The sequence below is a fragment of the Pipra filicauda genome, unplaced genomic scaffold (genome assembly GCF_003945595.2).
Source record: "Pipra filicauda isolate LSUMZ 115617 unplaced genomic scaffold, ASM394559v2 scaffold46_size3722508_pilon, whole genome shotgun sequence".
NCBI lineage: Eukaryota > Metazoa > Chordata > Aves > Passeriformes > Pipridae > Pipra > Pipra filicauda.
In genome coordinates, this window is record NW_024104609.1 from 710,551 (window position 1) to 735,389 (window position 24,839).

Consider the following 24,839-nt stretch of genomic DNA (forward strand, 5'->3'; position numbering starts at 1 on the left):
TCTTGTTGCATTTGAGCTGTTGTTTTTCTCTTTGACATGCAGTTGTTAGTTTTTGAGGATGCTGAGTGCAGATAGAAATAATGAGTGTTAGATTAACACAGGTGTCATATTGCTGACATCCTGCTTGTCAGGTTTTGTCTTGTTTACTACAGACGCTTTTCTTTTCCCACAGTGTAGTAATAAACACTTTCTGGTGTCTAAAAGAAATAAATCAAACTGGACTTTATTCTGAGAGACTGTGTATGTGCTGGCCTCATGTAGAAGGAAGATGGTTTTATAATAATAAAAGGAATTATATATGCCCAAGACATGACTTGAACAGATGCTGCTGCTTGTAAGAAGAATTGCAGATGTTGTATTCTGTTGCTAATGAACATGTGACTTATGATCTGATATGTATTTAATGTGTTCATGGAATAGACATGATAACTCTATAGATTCTGTTAAGTGTTGGGAACTCTTGTTTATAAGTTTTACTTAGTGACCATATGGAGGAATTTTTTAATACCTGAAATATATAGTGAATTTGTGGTTGCCAATCATATTGACATTATTGACTTTGATTTTATGTTTTGCCTTTCATTGACCTTTAGGTTCAGAAATTTAAGCAAGACCCCAAACCATCTGCATGTCTGCATTCTGTGTTCAGTGCACACACTGGAGATGAGGTGTTGTCCCATGAGGAGTATGGGCACCTTCAGGTAACACATGCATACATATGTAAAAATTTGGCTGATTTTTAATAATGTTATTGTTGTCTCTATTCTTCCATAATGCAGCTGTCTCAGTTTGGTTAGACTTGTGCTAAATGTGCTGTATGTGGTAAAACTGAGGTTCCTTCTGCATCTTTTTGTGAAAGATAGACTATTTTCAAGTAACTCAGTGATATGTTTTGGTCAGAAGGTACTGAAATAACTGTGGGATTGTAGAGGTAGATGGTTGGATGTTTACAAAGTTTCTTCTTTTGAGAGCAACAGAGGGCTGTCAATAAATACTCCTGGCAAAAAAATGTTGTGGTCAGTAAAGTGAAAGATTTAGTGTAATCTTACAGTGAACATGAGTGTTCCCAGCTTAATTTTCCATAAGTTTGAGAAATTTTCATTCATAGTAAAGATTTTAATGTACACTGACAACAGCTTTGTCTAGCTAGGAATTGTTCACTTCTTTGTGTGATGGTTCCTAGTCAGATTCGTTGCCTAATTTGATGTTTTAGTCTTTCATTTTTCAAAGTTTTGATCTACTCCTTTCTTTTTTTCCCTCCCTCTCTTCTTCACTTTCAGACCCTTCTTTGCTTTCGTGGCCTTATTTTGCATTCCTTAGTCTGCATAGTCTTTCGTTCAGAAATTGCTAGTGAAGTTATTCAGAACTGACAGTAGGTTGATAATTATTTAATTTCACGGTGACAACGTTACTTGAATAGTTTGTACAATAAACGTGTTGGATTCAGACAATGTGTGTTCTGAGAAAAATGCTTTATGCAGTTATCCTGAGTTAGCATTTTGGACTTCTTTGTGAAGCTCCCTGAAAATGCCCATCTTTTATCTGTAGGAGGAGACAATTTTGGGACCTGGGGAGCAGTATATGAGAGTTTAAAGTCTGGTTTTTGTGGCAGCTCAACCCTTCCCATAACATGTATGCCCATTCGCTTCTGTCATCAGCACACTTCAAAAAATAGAGGATTTTCAGCTCTGTGGAGATAACAGGGTACAGAGTAACTTAGGGGACTCAGTTGGGAAAAATAGAATATATTATGTAGCTCTTATTGCTGTACTTGGTGCTTTTCAGTTTGTATGAAGGAAGTGGAGACAGGGGTATTTAAATCTCCAAATTTAAATCCCCAAATTTTTAAAATTTGGACCTAATTTTTAATCTGCTATATTTCAGATAGGAATCCAGTTAAAAAACTGGATTAAAAGTTCTGGAGGGTTTCTCTAAATTTCATATGCTGACAATGTGGGTTTTTACCTCATTGAAGCAAGTTGCTGTGAGAAACTTTTGGAGTTATACAAATTCTCAATTATAGTAGAATTCTGTAATAAAAAACCAATCCAGCTGTTTCCTTTGATTAATCAATGAATTGGCATCATGATGCTCATCCGTATAGCTACTGTTAATAATAAATGCTGTGTACAGCTACAAAAACATAGTTTTTCACAAATCTAATCATATCTGAATATTGTAATTATACTCCTGTCAGCTGATAACACTAAAATTCCCACTAGGGATGAAGTGATTTGCTTTCTAGGTGTGCTGTATACTATTCAGTGTAATACTTGCCTTTTTGGTAATCTACTTGCTAAGAAATGGTTATATATGTAAACATGAAAGAGCTCGTGGCTACAGTGATTGCCTGTGGGTCAAAGCAGTGTGCTTTGATAGCATATTTTGACAGCATAGTTTGAAATAATTTAAAAAATGATAATACATCAGAAGTTTTAGAGGACAATGCTTCTTTGTGGCATTTTTTCCTATTGATTGTTTCCCCATCATTAGGTCTAGGATAATGTTTTTGAAGAAGCAAAACCGTGTTATAGTGAAACCATCTTTGTTAGTGAATAATACCACATTTAATTTGTTTATCTGACTCCAATAAACATAAAGTTAATTATAGTTTCCTTTCTGTGTTTAATTACTTCAGATCAATGCCTTGTCATTATTTCTCCTCTATTTGGTTGAGATGATCTCTTCGGGGCTGCAGATTATCTACAACACAGACGAGGTACAAATTGATTTCCCATCCTAAAACACGTGCTTCAAGTTGTTTGTGTTCTTTCTTGGTTTTATTTAATTATCAACTGTAAAATAATTGTTCTGAAAATGCACTGCAGGTACTATTTGCTTTTAGTGTAAGTCAGAAAAGATGAATTAATGGATAGTGCAATAAAGTAATAGCTGAAAAGGTGTTAAGTATGCAAAGAGTAAATGTAACATGACATTGAAAACTTTTGTAGTTCCCTGCTATTTCTGAAAGGTACAAGGTCAAGAATTAAAAGGTCTATTAGGACAGTTAACTTCTACTTATGTTGTTCTCAATTTTCACATTATTTCAAACTGTCAGTACATCCTGTCCAGTGGGATTTCAATACAATAAATAATGGGGTTAATTTTCTGGAAAGCTGAAGGACTTTGTTCAAATACATATGAACCTGTGGGTGTTAAGAATTTTTGCTGTTTCTTTGATTGAAAAAAACCCCATTTTGTGTCATGGTGAGAGATGTTTGTAGAGATTGTTAACTCTTCTGTAAATAAGATAATAATAGCCACTGTGGCTGTGACTTGAGGACAAGTCATGTGAGGACAACCTGCTGTCCTGCTCTAAAATGAGGTTATGTTTTGATACAGAATGGAAAGCACAGATGTATGTGGTTTTTTTTAATTTTTTTTTCTTCCAGTTTTCCTAAACTGGATTTGTTTAAATTTACTCTGTTCTATTTAATAATTGCTGCTGTATTGCCTTAAAAAGCTTAATTGCACTTATAGTACTACCTTTTAAAAAAAAAGGGAGAATTTTCCAGTAACAGTGTATTTGTATTATATTTCTAAAACGTGCATCTTCATTAATCTAGTTTTTTTTTAGATAATGAGAGAACTGAATGTTGCAACGTCTCCTTTCTTGCTTAGTTAGATCATATGATAGGTCTATCCTATTTTGTCTGAATTGCCTTTATGTCTGTGAGGAGGCAAATGTATATAATTAAGTATTTACTTAGCTTGATATATAATTTATATTATCCTCCAGATGTTTGTATTTAATTACAGATTCTGCAGAAAAAGTGCATGTGTACAGACTCTCCAGTCAGTGGATATTCATTCCTTGTCAGGCTATAGTTTTCTTTGCAACTGTACCCTATAAATCTCTGGGCTATGGGGATTTATACAAGATTGTTTTACCACAGACCCATATGTTCTGTTATTCCCTGTGTAGCTCCAACAGTTGCCTTTATTCTCAGATCTTATAACTCCATGTAATGACAGTATTTCCAAGTTTCCCTGTGTGTTTAGAGAATGTTCACATAGGGGCATTGTGGATGTGGCAATCTGCTACCCAGACACCAAGCTGGAGATTTCTTCCCAATGATGCCATTACAGGGTGTATTTAGGCTCTTTCCTTCCATGGAGAACCAGTGCTTGCCCAGTGGAAGGTGCTGGCAGATGGCTGATATTTGGCAAGCTGTCTGCAGAAATATGTTTGTACACACAACTCTTGGCTTTAGAGGCAATCCCTGCCTGCTTGATGTCAGGCGTGGCAGCTGTCAGTGAGTTACCCTCCAGTTTCATCTGCTGGCAGTTGAAAAATTAATTTAATCGTGTCTTTGCATCCATAACAAAGATAACAGTGTATGATTGTGGCAATGAGTGAGAGCAGTTATCCACAGGTTAAACAGTTACATGAGTGTTTGCAGTCATCCATGCTGTGTGTGTGTTCTTTATTACACCTTGATCTCCACATGCTCGACTTCTGGATAAATAAGCTTAACACACACAATCCATAATTTCTGTAAGTGCCAGAGAATTGACTTGGTTATAGCATTTACATGCCTGTGATATGAATGAATTGTTTGCAACAAGCTCTCTGCTGCCTTTTTTTGTAAATCTGCTGTTTGGAAACCCTTAGTTAGTCTCATAAAATGTCTAATTGACTTTTTTTTAATGTGTGTTCCACTCATCATCACTGATAGAAGTAATCAGTAAAGTTATATATTTCTGTGTGGTGCTCTTTCCTTCTTCATTTAGCTGATACATCTCAATTTCAGTTATTGATAGAGATAGGAGAAGCCACACCCTTAATCACTGGGTATCCTGGCTTCATTCACAGAAAGTTCATTTTAATACAATCAAATGCTAAATTACAGAGATGAATATCTAAGGAATGGGCATATCTAAGGAGTGGGACAGTGTCTTCTTGAAAGTAATAGCTATAAAAAGATTTAGGGTACAGGTAATTGTACATGTGCATCCCATAGTGAAATTTTAGCAGAGGCATATTATATATAGAGAGACAAGCGTGTCTAGAATTATAATATTGCTGATGGACTGGTATTAGCATAAAGAGTGCATCTGAAATACAAAATTTTTAAGATTTAAAGAAACATGGAGAGAAAAGACCAAACAGAAGTATAAAGATAAATGAAAATGAAAGCAAATACCTTTCAGTAAAAGATTTGGGTTTTGTTTCATAGCTCATTAAAAAAATAAAAACCACATGACTGTAATAAAGTTGATCCTTCTCTGTCATTCCCCAATATGGTTGTGTATTTAGCCATTGCAATATTCTCTTTATCAAAGAGTCCCCTAGAATAATTTAGATGGATGAACCAGCGTAAATTTTGTGTTTGTGGTTAAATTTTCTCCAGGCTCTAATCTGTGGACTGTTTGAACTGAACTGTAAAACTTACGATCAGTTTAATTTTTCTACAGTTGAGCAACTCCAAATGTCTTTTTCAACAGTGCAAATGAGTGAAAATTATCTGCTTAAATAGGTCCCCAGCTATAGTTGAATACACCTGAAATACCTTAAAATACCCTTCAATACCTTAGTATTCAGTTGAAACATGTTGATCCATGCAGATTCTAATTATAATAAATTAGTTTAGGGTTTTATTCATGTTTATAAAGGAGTGTGTTTGAATCTGCATAAGTATGTATTATCTGGAGCTAATATAATAAACTTTGGCATGTTGACTCCCTTAGAATTAATTTAGAAACAGCACCAAGATTTCTGTCCTAATCTTGCAGGATATAATTTCTTTTGGATTCTGAAGTTTGTAGAATAAATCTTTTTTGAAAGCTCACCTTTTTGTAGCTCTCCAAATATGTGTCTTGAATATGAAATAATTTTTATCCCTGGCTTTGGAAGAACTTTTGCATAAATTCACATTGTCACCTCATTTGGAGAACTCTTAATATTTTGTGATTAAGAACTGGTCTTAAGGAGAATACCTGAGCTTGGGTACATCATGCTCTGGATTCAAACAGAAATCGATGGAATTATGATGGCTGAGGAATAACTGTTTTGTCTCTTGGAAAAAAAATGAATAGAAAACCTGGTTTCATTTTCCTTCAATCACTTTTCCTTTTCTTCCTGTAGGTGTCCTTTATCCAAAACCTTGTGTTTTGTGTGGAGAGGTCCTATCGTGTACCAGATTTTGGTGTCTGGGAAAGAGGAAGTAAATACAACAATGGCAGCCCAGAGCTGCATTCAAGGTGGGTCAGCAAATGTGGCTCTGTCAGTCAAAACAAGTAAATGAATCAAAAGAATTCATGGAGTGAGTTAAAAATAATAATACATTAAAATACTGTTTGAACTAAATTAAGGTTCTCTAAAGACTGAGAGATGTATTTTGGGAAAATGTGAAGATAATTTCATCATCATATGCCTGCCAAAATAACCACATAGATGCTTAGCTGTTTGAGTATTCAAATTCCAATAATTATGTGCAGCTGCATGCATATAATTCTGAAAATTGTGTTCAGAACTGTTCAGACCCTTTAGGCACACGCAATAGTTTGGATTCACAAGAATGGTTAGGAATACCCTGCTTTAAAAAGGTGTTGAATCACGAGTCTAGATTTTCTCATCTCCACCATGGTGGGAAGAAGATGCTGGACGCTGGAGGCCAGCCCAGTGCCGAGCCTTTTTCCAGGTTCTTCAGATGCTACAAGCAACTGGACATTCTGATCCCTGTCCCAACAGACAGTTAGCAATGTTCTTAACATTTTAATGTTATAGTGGTCCTGTTCACTTAAGTGGAATTGCTTATGTGCTGTCTGTCTTGAAGGATCAAGTCTGTAATCTGACAGCTTGACTTTTCTAGTGTTACTGTTATTTTCTTCACTTCTTGACTTCTGAGGTTTTATTATTCATAAAAATGGCTATAGCTTGGATATCTTAGGATTTTTAAAATATTGTTGATCATCCTAATTACCAAGGGCTTGCAAAGAATACATGTGTTTCTTCCAGTTTTCAATATTTCCAATGAATGTGTGTTCTCATTTGAGAATGGAAGTTTTTTTCTGAGTCCACATACAGTCACATATATTTTAACCTATGGGTCTAATTACATGCTATTACAGCAAAACACTTAATTTAGGTTTTTTTTTTTCCGGGCTTTTATAGAACCTTTGTACCAATATGAGAACTGAAAAAATCAGAATTGTTGTTATATGATCTGCTTTGTTTGTTTGCTGGGGTTTTTTTCCTCCTGTGTTTGTAGAATTGTCGAATGGCAGACTATATGAGCATTCATGTAGAGAATCATATACTTCCTTCCACATCTCACCTCGTGCAAATGTGCAAAAGGAACGTAAACTCCTGTGTCTCCTGTTGTTTGCAGCATTCTGGTTATTCAGTATGTGAATTTCCTCCAGGGAAAACAGAACATCTTTTAAGCAGATGGAAATGGGCTTGTTGTTCTGTCTTAATCTAGACTGACATTTATAGGTTGGTTTCTCGAAGGTGAAGTTCTGTGAGATGGACTGAGCCAATCTAACAGATCATTGAACTAACACAAAAGGAAGCACAGAGCTTGGTCCTAATTTAAGAAGTAGACTTTGGTCATCTGAAACAAGTTTGCCCCTATTTATCTTTCTTTGTGTGCATGTTGATACTCTGCTGTAGAAAGCTGGTAGGCAATTTCCCTTGTTCTCATAAATCAGAAAAAATGGAAGAGGAACATGCATCAAAAGATGTATTTAGATATTATTGAGGAAAGCCCTGGGTATGCTAAGATATTCTATGTACTTTGTTATGCTCGTGGTGTAGTGAATCTACCAAAGAGAGCTCTAAAAACCAACTTTTTTTTTTAAATTGATGAAGCAATTAAAACCGTCAGGTCTACTAACAAATGGTGTGTCTTCAGTGATTATGGACCCCAAGCCAGTCTCTTAATTTCAGTGTTTAGTGTAGTGTCCTCCTGATCCTCCAAACCTACACTGTAAATCTACATACAATGTGTGTTTGCTTTCAGAATGAGAAATTAATTATTGTCTTTTATTGAAAGAGGCTTTCTTTTTAAAGAAGATATTATATAATAGGGAGTCTATGAATAGTAGCTGTAAAATTGTGGCCTATGTTAAAAGATGCAGATATTTTAAACCTTCACAGTCTTGGTATTCCATCTTAGTACAGCTCAAAACACTTATAATAAATGATAAATAGCAGAACACTCTGTGGAGCAGGTCTGCGCTGATGTGTGCAAATTGACGCCTTTTATTGGTTCAAAGGCGGGATTTGTAACAGCTTTTATTGCAGTGTGATCCCCTTCCTGAGCGGCTGAACTTCTGAAAAATTAATTTGTCCTGTAAGCATTTGATCAAGCTGTTCTCCAGGCATCTGCTGATACCTCTGCAAAACGTCTTTGACATCTCCCATATGTGCTGTGAGAAAAATGAAATTGCCGAAGTGCAGCATCTTCATATCCCGAGTCTGGGGCTGCAGAGCCTCAATCTTGCTCTTCTCTGCAGAGCAGGTGTTATATTGCTATAGTGCTGTTCTTCCTTGCTCTATTTTGATTTATATAGTTAGAAAATTATTATTACTGATGGAGGATATTTTTCTTGTTTACTTATTTTTAGCATCCTCTGTGGTGTTTGATGTCCCAGTTCAAATGCACAGCACTTGGATGGAGGCAAGCAGCTGAATGGGAGGAGGATTAGAGATGTATATGCTTCAAGGTGTATTTTGATTAGCAGTTGCTAAGAATATTAAAATTTTAGTGTTTGCCCTCAGATATTTTACTGAGAAGAGTGAATCTAACAGTTAGAAGTTACTGGGAATTACGAATGATGTTTAAGTGCATTTACTAAATATTTTTTAGCAAACTGGAAGTACAGTTTCTCTAGGTTAGTCTCACCTTCCCCTGCCCTAATTGTAGCTCAAGGTCAAATGTATTAGTATTATGATTACAAGTCTGCTCTTGATAATCCTTGCCACATCACAATAATGGGCAGCTACAGTAAAGTCTTAAGATTGCACCTGGTGAGGTTCAGTGTGGACATGAGGAAGAAATCTTTTCATTTGACACACAGTGAAGGACCAGAACAGATTACTCAAAAGAAATTATGGAATCTCCATCACTGGAGGTTTTTGAGACTTGTCTAGATGAGGCTGTGGTTTACTTGAATTGGTCTTGGTTATCACATCTGGCTTGAAGTGTGGTTTCCTAGTGGATTAGATGAGTTCCATGTGTTCCTTACAGCTGATGACTTAATGATCCTGTGAAATTTTCAGAGGAATATTTCTGGAGAGTTTGAGTTAGGTTTTCTTTAGGGCCATCTCAAAGTAAGAACCTTTTTCTCTGGGCATTGAGTCCCACATATTAATACAGTATGTTTATGGTGGGTTGCTGAGTGGAGGAAGGAACATTTATTAAAATACATTTTGCCATTAATTCATACTGTTAAAACAACCTATTTCTTCTGTTACTAAATTACAGAGTATGAAGAATGTATTTTCTCTACAAAGACACGAGCATAATGTTTATTATAAATCCTCTCTTGTAATTTGCCCGACAGGAGGGCATTAATCAGTAGGAATGAAACGAGTGTCTGAAGTGTGATCATAATCCTGAAGTGTGCTGTGTTATTTGTTTGTTCACTCTTTTGAAGACATACTTGGTATGAAGGCTCTTCTCAGACTTTTTTTTCTTTTAAAGTAACTTCCTCCTGTGATTTACCCATGAAACCTCTGGTAATCTAAGTAGTAAGTGTGTCTTTGGTGAAGGGAGTGCTTGATGATGTTGAGAGATTTATATGGTCACTTGCAAATAATATTTGTGTGAGTAGAGAAATCTCCAGGGGCTTTGAATAACTAGGGGTAGAAAAATGCTCATCATTTATGGTAAACATTATTGTTATTGTAGAATAATGACTATGTAAAATACAGATGATTTCAAGGAGGGAATACATGTCTTGAATTTTGCCTACTTTGTAGGCAGATTGAGTAGTTTTACATTATCTGAATACAGTTGAACATTTGAATATTCTCGAACATTTATTACTTCTCTAGCTTTTGTCAGTAACTTTTTTCTCTGAAAATGTAGGACTTGGTATTAGAACTGTTACTTGAAAGGGAAAAGAAGAATTAGGTTTTAACATGAGATACAGACTGCAGTGTGCAGGATTTCTGATTTTCATTTTCTGTATATGCAATTTGGTAATACTACTTAATTCCTCTAAAAAGTTCTGTTCTGAGTCATCATGCCCATTTGTTTGGTCAATTGCTAGGTGATAATTGGAATAGAGCAATTTTTAGAACAATTACATTTTTGTTTAGGTATTTGAGACAAAGCCAGAGAAATAATTATATCCACAGTACTTCTGAGTTCAGTTTATTTCTTTGTGATATTCGCCAGTACTAAAAGCTTTTATCATCAGAAGACACAAAACTGAGGGATTTCAGCACTGTTTGATGGCAGCTGCTCAGAGCAGGACATAGTTAAGCTGGTCAGCTTTCTCTTTTTGAACCAATTAGAATTGAATCCCATGAGTACTATTTCTGGCAGTGTTTCAGAAAGGAAGATGGAGGTTTATAAATGATAAAGTGTGAAATCAGTATCTAAAGTATTTCTACCATTAAAACCAACAAAGGTAAATGTAGTACTTAAAAAACAAAATTCTGTAACTGCCTTGTATTTTTTCCATTATTTTCAGTATTTTCTGTGTAATTGTAATTAAATCCCATATTTAAAATATAGATTAGTAAACATTTGAAATTTCGTATTTTACATTAATGGGACAAATAAATTTATTTACAGTAAGGTAAGGCTTGCTTTGATCCCAAAATGCTTCATGGAGTATAGAAGAATAAAGATTAAAGCACAGTCCCTGTTTGCCGGTTTCTGACAATTTGATTACTCTAAGTCTTTTTGTGGGTGGACAATGAAGCTGTTTGTCAATACTGTCAAAACTCTTACACAGAAGTTGGGAATGTTAGTGATTATTTTCTGAATATTTTTTATAACTCGGTGTTATAAACTCTGTGTAATGGGACAGATGTAGGGATAGCATATGGGTTGTCAGTGAAGTAAAATCCTGTTGTAGTTCATGTACAACTGAAGCAGGGACAGCTCAAGGCACATTGGTCAGAGAAAATGCAGTTCAGGGGAGACAAAGGTGTAACTTAAAATTTTAGTTTCATGAATGATGTAGGGAGAATTACAGTAAGCTTTGTTTTACTGGATGCTTTGAGTCTGTTTTACCAGATTGCCTAAGAGAATGTGAAAGGTGTTTGTTTAATTAGCTGAACCTCTGCAGTGTTTCTAGTTCCTACACTTGTATGTCACCACTGAATAGGAAGTGCAAGGGCCTTTCTCTGCCTTGCCTGTTTGTGTTCAATAGAGCTGTCAGAAATCTGGGAGTGTTAGATATTATGTTTTTAAACTGTAGCACTGTTGGGAACTAGCTGTCACAGGAGAGTGGAAGGCTTAGGCAAAGTTTTAAAAAGCAAAGCCTTACTGGTGAGTCTCGAGGTGCAGAAAGGACTCCCTTGCTTTCTAAACTCCTTCTCGGGGAAGGGTTTGGATGTGGCTGAATCCCATCTTAGCCTCTATAAGGAATTATAGAGGTATGATTAAACCACTTTGTCCCACAGGTTTTAATGATGGCAAAATAGAAAGATTTATGTAAATGAATTATTTATTATGACAAATTACCAAACAAGTGAACAGACAAAAGATCCTAACCAGAATTATTTACTACACAGTGTAAAAGCTAAAAAATCTACTAGTAGAGTATTATATAACGTAGTAATATATTGCACTGTAACAAAACAATTATATTAAAGCAATTGTATCGAAGGTAGCAAAAGAAACAATCATTAAGCAGAGATTGATATAACTCACCATACAGGCTAGTGGGCAGATCTCTCTCTCTTAACCCCTGGGGAGTAACCATGAAGAGGCATCTCTGCTTCACGGGAGAAGCTCCACACTTCAGGGGAGTGTGTGGAACAATCTGCTATATGGAAGTTTGGACTGGGCTTTTATAGTTATAAAGTGATGGACTGGTAGTCACAGGTTTACAAGCTCACAGGCTAGCTTATCTGCCACATCTTGTTTCAAAAAATGGATGTATATTGGAAATCTGGTGAACCAGGATGGTTTTAGCATAATTTAACACCAAGACAGCACCCTGGCACCAGCAGCTGCACTTGCATGATAGCTTGCATGATGGCTTCCATAGTGTGCATTATTGGATTTTAGGTCAGTTCAGGGTGGACTGTCCTGCCACACTGGCTCATTTAATAATTTACTTTCTGATGCCCTGTGACCTTAAACATCTGGAATTTTGGAATCGACATGCCTAAAATGCACTGGTTTCTGTGTATGTTAATGCTTCAGCTCCTCAGTGCAGTTGAATGGATGTAAGTGAAATTGGCCGATATAATTCTGTATTCTTTAAAACTGAGAAAAAGAGAAGAATGTTTCTTTGCCACTATTTTTTGTTTAAATACTCACAAGGAAAGTATAAAACTACACCTTCTTAAAGAAAAGGCTTTGTTAAAGTGTATATTTTTATTTGTACTGTATAATTTATGTAATTGGTAATAAATTAATATGTAATTTGTTTTTAAATTATATGATCTAGTGATTTTAGTGCATAATGTCTTTAAATGTGAACCTGCTTACTTGAAAGCTTGTTGATAGTATTTCTGGGTCTCGTTTTGTTTGTGATAGATATTAGCCATGTAGTAAGTGAAATAAAAGATGTATCACTGTATGGTTGACATGAGAAAACCCTTCTGTTCTGAATCCAGATTGATGAGTTCTTTTATTATATGGAAAGCTAGAAATCAGTCTTTTAAACTTCAGTGCTTGAGAGCTGGGTTGAAAAATTGTGCTGAAGTAAATCCTCTGTCAATAAACTACTAGCAAGACCTTGAGATCCATAATGCCAGATGTCTGGTAGCAAGGTGAGAGCAAAAGCACTTTTTGCAGATGGTCTCTGCCATTTGAAGACAAATAAAAATGCTGAATAGTGTTTGAGAGAAAAAAGGAAAAAAGCCAAAACAACCCCAAATTTGCTGCGTCATCATTTTATTAACATAAAGGTTAAGCACAAAATTCAAATCAAGAGAAGATCATAGTTCTGAAAGCTGGCAAATGTGTTAAATTTTAGCCTGGGCTTGAATTATGATACCTCTGGGATTTTGTTTTGTTTTCTCCTCAGCTCCGTGGGGCTGGCAAAAGCAGCTTTAGAAGCAATTAATGGTTTCAATCTCTTTGGAAATCAGGTAATAAATGTGTTTGTTTTCTCTCCTTTTTTTTTAGCAGTAATGGTTTAGACTGTGAGTTGGGCAGTTTTAGATTCCAGCTTTAAAAAAGTTGATTTGCAAACTGACTGGTAGAGAATTTGTCAGATAAAATCACTGTGCCCTTACTATCAAGAATTACTTTTTTTATTTCCTTAAAAAAAATTCTATAATGGTTCCAGCTTAGTCTGAACAAGAACTTTGCTGCCAAAACATTTTTTTTTCCTTCAGGACTGTATCTCTTGATGATAGAGTATTCTTCTACCTACAAACAGTACCTTACTTTTGTCTGCTTCCCTTATGTTTTTGATTAAGACTTTAAAGAAACTACTTTTATATGATCCCACTGTTTTACTGGTTTTTAATTTCAGTATGTGGCATAGTTGTAAAATCTTTTCCCAATCTTTCACATGGTTTGGATGAATTAGGAAAGCAAACCTTTTCTGAGAGTTTTGTATCTGACTTGTATTCCCTTTGTATGTGCATCTTTCTTTTTGGTATTATACCTACAGTAGTCTGTAGCTAAAATAAAAGAATATTCTTTGAAATTAATGGTTTAGAAAATGTACAAATGGAAGATACGTCATCCATTTTAAAAGCTGATGTCAAGTGTTAAGAACTAGGAGCTAGTAAGGATCTTCAATAATGATCAGACATTATACATGCATTGTATTTCAGAAATAACATTTATCTGTAATCTTTACCTTCCCAACAGTTTCAAGCACCAGTAAATGTGGCTGCTGGTTTTTTTTCAAATTATTTTTTACTAAATTCTGAAATGGATGAATAAATTGCTGAAGCAAGACCAGTTATGCTTTGAGAATTTATTTCCGAGATATTTAGTTGGCATAAACAGAAACCATTTTGACCTTCAGTCTATGGCAGAGTTTGCCTTTGTGCTTAACTCCAGCTGTGTTCCAACAGTTTTGAGAAATCCTGTTGAGCCCCTCAAGAGAGATTTGTTTGCACCTGCAACTGCACCAGTATAACCTGCATAAATCACTGCTGGGGTGACAGACAGCTCGTGACAAGATAAACATGTTCAAAGTCTGACCTAGTCAGAGTGTAATCACTTGTTTGTTTATGAGCTATATATCCTATATTAAAGACAATTTTATTTTTTTTTAAATAAATCAAGCCTTTGTAATGTGTCCTTACTCCAGAACTTTATAGTCTTTAGAGGAGTGAAAAATAGTTCATTTGTAAGACAAGATGCTTGTGGGTTTACCTTGCTTTTGAATCCCCAAAGAATTCTTCACTGTAGCACAGAATTTGAAACTGCAGATGCACATGTGTAGGCAGGCTGTGTTCAGAGCTTGTAGATGAATTTAGAGATTTGTGAATAATCAGAGTCTGGATTAGGAAGAAAGTAAATTAACAAATCATCAAAGCAAATGTGATTATTTGTGTGCATTCTTAGCACTATTCAGTATATATCTTACTAGAATGATTAAGAAAACAGAGATTATTTTCCATGGGCACAGTGGAAAAAACATTTTGTTTAGCCTAGTAAAGCAAAAGCTGAGTATTTGTATGATAACTATATATAATTAGAGTGCAGCTAAAGAGTGAGTCAGAAAAAACCCTCTGGAAAGGCATCTCAGTGGGTGGTAGTACTGACACCCAAAGAAAGCTGGCCAACTGCTTCTGGAGACACTTAATTGGAAATGAAAGTGTTTAATAATTAGAAAGGGAGGGTTCTGGAACAGTCTCCCTGGGAGAGTAGTGTACCAAAGAAACAGTGCTTTTTAGGAGAAATTTGGTGGATTTATGAAAACTCATGGTCTGATGTTTATGACCATAATGGAATGAGTTGGCATTGAATGTGTCCTCCAGTGGGGTGGTTCTGAGATTCAGTATCAGTTGGAATGTATACAAAGATACCTCTTCATTAACAAACTGCATTGAGTTTGCAAGAAGTTGCCTACTGGTAATAATTCTAAATGCTGTTGATTGTGTTTAAACGGTGTCTCAGATATGGGAGTTTTTCTGAGTGTTTCAGGAGGTATCAAAAAGGTGACAGATACAGTGTAGAATTGCAGAATGTTATTAGGAAATAGATTTTGCAAGGAGTAGATGTTAATAATGCAGACCTTACAATAACTGAAAAGCAGACAATTTTTGTTTGCTGTGGAAGCCCTTTTCCAAAGCAGTACCTCTGCTGAATATCTAAGCAGTACCTCTATGCTGAATATGTGTTCTAACTGCCTTGTAATGAAATATTCAACATCACTATTTGGAACATTTCCTGCAGTCACAGGGAAGGACAGCTACTCTTTTTGTTTGCCCTTAATACAGTTGTTATTTTTCAAGAATTAATGGAAGGGTTAATAGCCTGAATGAATCATATAATTGATAATCAGTATTATAATAGATACAGATAAAATCATCTAATTTTGGCTATACTTAAATGAGTTTAAAAATCCAAATTATTTTCAACTCGATGTTATATTTTCTGACTGAAATTACCAGCAGAATGACAGCATAACCCAAATAAAACACAGAACCAATTAGTTTCCCCAGAATAAGCTAACCTTCTTCCCTTTCCATTAAACAAATGTAATGTGTTTACAGGGCTGCTCTTGGTCTGTTATATTTGTGGATTTTGATGCCCATAATCGTAACAGGCAGACTCTGTGTTCGCTGCTGCCCCGGGAGTCAAGGTCTCATGTAAGTAATTAAATAAAATTCTCCTCGACAGACTGTGGAGAAAATAAATGGATGTGAATTCTTAGTTGCATGATGGCCCTTATGTTCTGCTTGATAAGGATGGGAATTTGCTGGGAAGGTGTTAAATTTTTGCTTCTTAAGTGTCACTGTGCTGTAGTTGTTTTTCTGAAGTAGAATTACAGTGGTGTTCTTTATTTTGTTAATACATAGGTTAGAATAGTGGCATCTTGGGAGCTTCCTAAACAATTGTAAAATAAAATTGGAAATAACTGAAGTTTTGCAGTCTTGGTGATTGTTTTCCTTTTGGCCTAGTTTCCACTATACACTCTGTGCCTGCGTTTTTGAAACACTTTTTGTTTTAGCTTTAATTCTTTCTTTTGTCTAGGAAAAAAGCCTTTAAGGTTGGCTTATCATAAATTACTGAATATAGACAATTTCTTGTTGTTATAAACTACCGTTACAAATATATTTCCTCAGTGAGTAAATCTAAGTGACATAAGTATAGATTAGTTAAAAAAAGATCTATTTCAGTGCTACCATCAAAGGTGAATTTGGGTTTTGAAAATCAGTAATTTAAAATGAGTGTTAATAGAGTTCTGCTTTTTTGTGTGTTCTTGGACGTAAGAGCATTTTTGTTCGTGAAACAGACTGTTATAATCTTCAACGTTAATAGTTTACTTATTGTGGATAAGAATTATGGAAGAGTTGTAATGCTGGATAATTAAAATAAAAGACACTGTCAGCTACTTTTTTTATAGTCAAATGGTCTTTTATAACTCTTGCTGTTTGTTATTTGCTGGAGACTTGAAATATTCCAGCAGAAGCTGATTTCACAGCTTACTTATCCCATAGAAGGAATCTTTGTGTCCTTTTCTTCTTTTTATGGGTTCATGTCAGTCATATTGGCAAAAACATGTTATTTTTAACAGTTGAATATCTTGAATATGTCAGCAGAAAAGAATACTCTTTTGTGTTTCTGTAAGCTTACCTGTAATGGTGCTGCACTGGTTAGTAATTTTTCTATGTTTTTAATTTATGATAGGTGCACATGGTTCTTGAGAAGGTTGCTCATATTTTCTCCTGGAATTATTCCCTTATCCTCTTAATTGTAAATCAGATAAGCTTGTTTGTTGAAGCACCTGAAGACTATTCCTGAAAAAGATGTTCAGAAATGATAATTTAATCACTGCACCTTTATAAAATATTTGTGATTCTTTTGAGCATATGATACCCAAATGTTTGTATTTCTTCCAGGAATAACCTGGAGGATATATTTAAAAAAACAACAACAACAAAACAACACAAAGTTTTAGAATGTTTTCACTTATGCCTGCACATTATCAACTGTAAAACAGGTCAGATTCTGAGTCAGAGTTCTCTTTTAAATCCTCTGTCTGGATATTTGGGTTGTAGTTTATCCTGATGTCTCTTTAGAAGTCTTATTTTGCACCTTATTTTAGTATGTTGGTACTAGGATTTTGATAAAGATAAGTTTGGAACATTATCTTATATTTCACTTAGTAAGTTAAACAGTCTTTGTGCATCAAATAATTGTCAGGAATCTAATTAAATGTGTAACGTCCTATTTCTCCCTCTCCTCCTACAGAATACTGATGCAGCCCTTTTGCCCTGTCTTAGTTACCCAGCATTTGCTTTGGATGATGAGGTTTTGTTTGGTCAAACACTAGATAAAATTATCAGAAAACTGAAAGGAAAATACGGGTTTAAAAGGTTTCTGAGAGATGGGTACAGAACAGCCCTGGAGGACAGAACCCGGCGGTACTACAAACCAGCAGAGATCAAGGTAGAGGGATACTTGACCTGTGACCTTATGGACAGAGTGTGGTTTTCCAAAATGTTTAGGCAGTACTTGAAAAAGAAAACGAACCCCAAAGCCAAACAAAACAAAATCCTCACAACACCCCAAAAGAAAACAAAGCCAAGCCAGACACCCCTCTGCAGTAATTGTAATTTGAATTGCCCAGTGATGCCTAATTGCTTTAAGTGAAGGAGATGCATTTTGTAATTTGCATGTGCAGTTTTCAGAGATTGCTAAGTCAGCAAGTGAGTCATTGGTTTGTTTTGTAATGAATGTGCTTTCATTTACATTTAGGGTACAGTTGATTTCACATAACAAATAAGGAAATTATTTATCATTTCATTTAATTTCACAGCTGACTACAGTCTGAGTGCATAGAAAACAATTTTGCTTTTGATCACAATATTTATCAGTAAAGGTTATCTAAATGAAAATTTATTTCTTTTTTTTCCCCCATAGTTTCTCTGTGAAAAATTAAAAAGTAGGTTATTTAAATATTCTGCTTGAGAATGAGCCACAGCAGATATAAAGGCACAGTTAAAGTGGCCGTAGGATTCAGGAGTGGTAACCTAAATGACAAACTGACATTCTAAAATGTTTTTGCTTTTATGATTGTCTTTTGTTGCTTAGAAATTATTCAACAGCATTATTCAGATATATTTCCTTCAATGAAAATGATGAAATGTCTGAATTTTTCTTCTTTTCAGCTTTTTGATGGCATTGAGTGTGAATTCCCTCTTTTTTTTATTTTCATGATCATCGATGGTAAGTGTAGCTTTACATCCCTGTCCTTGAAAGGCATGAGAGAGATGAGCTCTTAGAAGAAAGAGACAAAATTTTCCTGTCCTGTGAAAATAAACCATAATGCAGTGACACTAAATATCTCATTGAGAGTTCTGCCTCCTGGGTTAAAAAACCCCCAAGCACCCCAACCTGTGGTGACCTGTTTTTAGAATAGAACTTGACAAGGGTGTTTTAAAAGGTTCAGTCTGTGACATTGTCCTGCATTGCCTTTTAAGCCTAAAAATCTTTCACAGGATATCAAACCTTTGCAGCTGCACACAAGAGGAAAGGAAGTGGAAGAGAGAACATATTGACACACTGAATGTTGCAGCAGGTCTTTTCAAGTTGAATATTGAGTGGAAATTGAAACAGAATTCAGAAAGAAGACAGTGAACCAGAAAAGGCCACAATTTTTCAGTCAGTCTGACTGAATTAAAAAAAACCAACATAAAATCACAACAGCAGCAAAAACACCACTACCTAAACCTTGTCTTGAGGATAGGAGACACACCAAAGAAGTTCAGGGGATGATTCATGATGGAAGCTAAAGCTTTGATAGAACAGAAGTCTGATTAAGCAAATTAGTAGGGTTACAGCTGTCAAAAAGATTTTTAAATGGATTAAAATCTGGCCTTTTTTTTTTCTTTTTCCCCCCCTCTGTAGTATGTTAAATAGTTTTCAAATAAAGATAGTGAGAGGCATAGAAATATGCTGTCTGCCTCGACTCCTCTGTGGCCAGGCACAGATTAAAATATTGTGTTTGAAGATACAATAAGGTTTCACAATTGATATTTCTAAAGGAGTGCTTGATGTTTTTCAAAGAGTGAGGCCCAAAACTGAGGAGAAAGGCACTGACATTTAATGCTGCCCACTTGCAGTTTTGGGAAGAACAAAAAGGTAGTGATCTTTAACTGAAGTTATCAGAAGAATAAAAGAAGCATTTTACTCTTCTTGTGTACAAAAAAGAGTAAAAAATACTTTGCACATACATGTCCTTTCTTCCTGGACCGCACTTTTAGCAAATAGACCAATTCTGTTAGTAGATTTTGTGCAAATATCTCCAAATCCACAGGTTTCCTTAATGCAAAATTTGAAGTGTAAACAGACTGCAAAAAGACAATGGAATGGGAGGAGCAGATTACAGGGTAATATCTCTGTAATGAAAGCATTAAAGAAACCCCTCAAACTGCTGCATTGTGAATAGTGGTTTAGCTGTAAGCCTGTTTGCCCATCCAACACACACACTACAAAAGAAAGCCTTTTCTGCAAATTGTATTAAGCAACTAAATATCCAGGTAACTTCTGGTAGCTGGGTTTTGTTACCTGTATGACAATGGGACAGTGCTTGTCAAAGTGATACAGTTTTTGCTGGATGAGCAGAAATGGTTTTGGTATTGTTGATATATATTTTCATTTAAGAACTTTTGATGAACTTAGCACTGGTCATGTTAGTGTTGATCAGATTCATTTTGGGAAGTTCTGCTAAAAAAAACCATTTAAGGTACTGGTACTCCCAAACATACCAGTGTCTCCCCAGAAGCAGCATCAGAGAGTTGACTGTTTTATTTAATCTTGAGGTGTGTCAGCAATTCTCAGTCTCTGTAATATGGTGATATAATAATACCTGTATAACTTACAGATGTAACATTCCATCAAAAAATCTTTGGAGAGATTCAATTTGCTACTTCAAATTTCTTTTGTATTTATTTAATGGGATTTCTGGGCAACTCTCATCTAGATCAGTTTGCAACTCTGCTCTCAGTATTTAGAACGAGGCTGTTTGTGTCCACACAGGCACATAAGCTCTGCCTCTTCGTGCTGCTATAATTGAGGAAGTTCTTTACAGTGAGCTGGGCTGGTTGTCTGTGTCCAGGTCCTGCCCCCTGTAAGTTCACAGCTTTACTATCCCATGTAACTTGACATTTATTTCAGTTTAAGCTACTAACAGAACACCTGATTCATGATCCCTGTGAGATTTAGCTGTAGCAGTAAGTGAGGATATACAGTTTAGTCTTTTACTTCTGTGTAGATACTAAACAGTTTGAAAAAATATTTAGTTTTGAAAAATAAGCACCAGATTGTTTTTTCTTTTTCTTATATGAACATTAGGTTCATGAAAAAATTATTTCTTCCATTAAATCAATTATTGTTTGGTTATTTTTAGGCGTTTTTAAAGGAAATCCTGCACAGGTAAAGGAATATCAGGATCTTCTGGACCCTTTGCTTCAACATACACCTGAAGGTATTATCTGGAAATCATTCTCTGAAACACTTGTAGCTTTTTATTTATCTGAAATAATTAAAATACTGACTTCCCTATTAATGTATATTGTGGTCAGAGCAAAGGAGAAGTAAAAATATCAATATGTTTCTCCATGGCATAATACTGATACTAAAATAATCTCTTTTATGTAGTAGATACATTACATCATAAAGTGTGATAACAAAAGTAACATTGTCTGGAAAAATGCTGCTGATACTGATATAAGTTTTATACTGTACCCACTCATTCCTCCCCTGCTTCATTTTTTACAATTTACATTGTTCACTTTGACTTTCCTGGCAAATAGTAACTGCCAACAGTTAGGTTGTTTCAGTGTTCCACCTGGATACAAATGAGAGTTGCTCTCATCTTTCATTGTCACTTAATTTCACAAGATTTAAAAAATAATTTACTACATGCATATGAAATTGGTTCTAGCTTAGAGCAGGGAAAATGGCAGCATTCTAATATAAATGTTCTCTTGCTTAATTTGTGCGCTCCAGAATGTTTGTGGCACTGCAGACGAGGCTATTGATGGCTTACAGGCTCATTCATCCAAAATTCAGTTAAAAAAAAGAAAAAGACCATAAGTTTGAGTGGGAGGAAAAGAAATGGCCAGAGAACAGAACAAGCTTCAATATACTGACAATCCAATTTTAAAACTCAGCATTTTAGTCACCTGTTCTTACATCTGTGGTACAGTTACACAGGTAGATGTAGAGTATTTTAGTCTGACTTGTTCTTTAAACTTGTTGAAGTGAACTAGTTTCTATAAGAAAAACAAACATTTCCTTACCAAGTTTTCATTATGTGACAAATTTTCTGACCTTGCTAGTCCTTGTTTTTTTCTGATTGTTAATGAATATGTGAAGTTTCATGGATGCTAAATTAATCTTGTGGTTTCTTTTGTTGAATGTCATCACAAATATCCCATCTTAAACTTTCTGCATGTGCTTTGATACCTCACTCATTTGAATATTCTCTCTCTAATAACTTTCGTTTTTCCACTTTTTTCTCTGCTTCTTGCCAGCAGTTTTTTGTCTCAGCACGTAGCCAGACACTGCAGCTTTATTCTGTTTATCACCAGTTCTTTATCCAAATAAATTCAAAACTAGAGCAATACTAAGGTAAAATTTAGTTTTGCAGGAAGCATATTAATTTGCATTTCTATTTCATATAATTAGGTCAATCATTTGTCATTATGTTTCTAAATTACTTAAAAAGTGTGGAAATAAAGGTTATTGATCTACAATGATCAGCAATACCTGTGGCATAATTCTAGATAGAAGGTATATTATCTTTCAGGGAAGAACTTATGCTATTTTGATTCATGATGTTTCAAAATTCAAGTGCTAGTTTTAAGCATTTAATTAATAAAAGTATGTAAACCCAAGTTGACTATTTTTGACCAGGATTTTAATTTTAAAAAGTTGCCTGAGACTGAGCATGTGTTAACTGCAGGGCACAAAACACCCCAAGTGTTTCACTGTGACCCGGCTTTCAGTGCTTTTGGTTATGGTTTGTCACCTGAACCGAGTTTTGCTTTAGGTGAATTGTTTTATTTTCAATTTGCACAGTAAGATGCTGCACAGACAACATATGTATTCTGGGAAGAAATTCTGAGGAAAAGTTTGGTGAAATATGAAGTAGTTTAATATTGCCCTGGGTTTCCTACACTGCTTGTGGTTTTGAGAGAGGATAGTGAATGAATCCATCTCTGTTCAAATTGTTACTAAGGTGTCATTTTTCCTATTTTGGATTCAGTTTTATTGGGGGACTCCAATCAAATAATGAGGGAAGTGATGACTTACTTACTGTTTATTTTAAAAATCCCAGGCTGTCCTGTGGTGCCCAAGTATTACTATGTGCCAGCTGATTTTGTTGAAATGGAAAAGAAGAGCCCTGGCAGTCAGAAGCGGTTTCCCAGTAACAATGGCCGGGATGGAAAGTTGTTCCTGTGGGGCCAGGCCATGTACATCATTGCCAAACTCCTGGGTAAGAGCCTGAGCAGGTGCTCTCAGGTTTTCACTGTGTCTTGATCATGTTTTTCTGAATCTGAACAAAAACAGTGGCTTGAGTTTTGAAGGGACTATGAGTGGCATGTGTGTCTTTTGCTTTAGTACTTACATGATGGACAAAAATTACTTTTTAAAAGTCTTTTCATTTTTATGCTGCATGCAACATACTGTGAAACTTAGTGGAATATTTCATAGATTACTGAAAATCTTTTAAACATGATAGATCTATTTTTTTTGCTGTTTCTTTTCTTAGCTTCTCTTCTTATTTCCTTTTCTTCGTAACAAAGTATATTAATGTGATGCTTTCTGGATTAACTATATCAGCTGCACCTGTACAGTGATGTTTGTAAGTGATTTATAGCGTTTAATTCAAATTATTTACTGCTTTAGGCACAAAAAGTTTAAATTTTGAATAGTTGCAGTCTCAGAGAAAGTTAATAATTTATTCAACCTGTGTTATTTTTATCCTTTGAAATGTACTTTCAATTGCTCATCTAGTTTCTTTTTTAAAGTTTGACCATTGAAGATTGTTATGGTGAATTTCAGTCACAAATGAACTCTTGGTCTCACTTGAAATGATTTTATTAAAGGCTAATGCAAAAAGAATGATTAAGCCAGAAAAATCTTCACACTTGTTTTTTTTATTTAGTATTCCTTTTAGGAGCAAGATATATCAGTTTATTTTAACAGGATCAGCATTTACCTGGTAATCAGTAAATTGAGTTCTAGAAACTTTTTTCTGTGAACACTGTAAAGGGAAACAGGCTGTTGGTAGTAAAAATGAGAAACACTGAAGGGGGGTTTAAAAATTCAAGACTTGGCAAGAACAGTGGATGTATCTTTAAGTATGGAGGGACAGAGCCTGTCTGGTGCTCCACCTGTTTGCTTTCACTGTATTCCTTACCTAATTCCTTTTTCAGCCAATGCTTTAAAATAAATGCAGGCAATCTTATTGTTAATTAAAAAAAATGAATTTAACCTTTAAAAATATTAGTCAAGTAATTCTCAAGTGTGTGTGTAGGAATACTGTATTAATTCTGCTAGTATTGATCTTGTACTAATATTTGTGTATTTCTGTACCTGCAGAATGCTGGTTAAATAAATTGTATTTATAATTTGCTAAATTTTGTTTGTGTAACATAACATTCTTGTGTTTCAGTTCTTTGCTGAGCATTCTTACACACCGCTTTTTTAAAAAATAGTTGTGCTAAATCTCTTTTTGAAATGTTGTCATTAGTTGCTGTTTCCTTTATTGTTTTAAAACTTTCTCTCCACTGTATTCACCACTTTCATTCACCCTCTTTTTTTCCCAAATATTCAAAATTTCAACATTTTGGTGGTTGTTATATCAGGAACTCCATTTATTCATACTAATTTATAACTGCTGCATTCCATTTTGTTCCTTTCTGGATGAAAACCTGCCTGAATAACAGTCTCATCCTTGGTGAAAGTGTTACTTTGCTTGTTGGTGGTTGCTAATTAAGTGGAAGCCTGACTCCAAATACTTTGATATCTGGGAAGGTACTGTTTTCCCATTTCATCATCCATTCAGAAATCATTGTGTTGCCTCAAGGGTAGCAATTAATTTGTATTTGTTCAGCCTCCTTGCTCCTGCTGTGTAGGCGAGCACACGACATCACCTTTTAGATTCCTCTGCTGTCTCTGGGCCTGGGCTCTGCCTCTTGCACTCCAAACTTTTCTAAATGTAGCAACGTGAAACAGAGTCAATTCTTACACATCTCTCTGCCTCCCACAGAAGTAGGGAGGTCAAAATTTGGGTCCTGCTTATAAACACTCTGAGTAACAGGCAATGAAAGTGTCTGCGTGTCAGATGCCTATTGGAGGGCATCACATGTTTATGCAACTGAAAAAATTGTTTATGAAAAAAAAGCATGTTTTTGCAGATGATAATGCTATTTTTCATACAATTTCCTCCTTACGTCGGATGAGGAGGTTTGTAAAACCTTTATGATAAGGTCCTCATTTTGAAACAAGGGAAGGAATGCCAGGCATTCAGCTTTTTCATGCAACTGAAAA

The 24,839-nt window shown here is 35.2% G+C and overlaps 1 protein-coding gene across 7 annotated transcripts in view; it reads left to right on the top strand.

Annotated features, from left to right (window-relative positions):
• PHKB (phosphorylase kinase regulatory subunit beta) overlaps nucleotides 1–24,839 on the top strand; it is a 68,153-nt gene that overhangs the window by 12,889 nt on the left and 30,425 nt on the right. For all 7 annotated transcript variants that reach the window (XM_027732782.2, XM_027732791.2, XM_039386162.1 and 4 more), the window contains 9 exons: nucleotides 594–701; nucleotides 2,639–2,719; nucleotides 6,089–6,204; nucleotides 13,168–13,231; nucleotides 15,824–15,919; nucleotides 17,526–17,723; nucleotides 18,446–18,503; nucleotides 20,686–20,763; nucleotides 22,621–22,779. In XM_027732782.2, coding sequence (XP_027588583.1) covers nucleotides 594–701; nucleotides 2,639–2,719; nucleotides 6,089–6,204; nucleotides 13,168–13,231; nucleotides 15,824–15,919; nucleotides 17,526–17,723; nucleotides 18,446–18,503; nucleotides 20,686–20,763; nucleotides 22,621–22,779 — 958 coding nt within the window. The remainder of the gene's footprint in view (nucleotides 1–593; nucleotides 702–2,638; nucleotides 2,720–6,088; nucleotides 6,205–13,167; nucleotides 13,232–15,823; nucleotides 15,920–17,525; nucleotides 17,724–18,445; nucleotides 18,504–20,685; nucleotides 20,764–22,620; nucleotides 22,780–24,839) is intronic.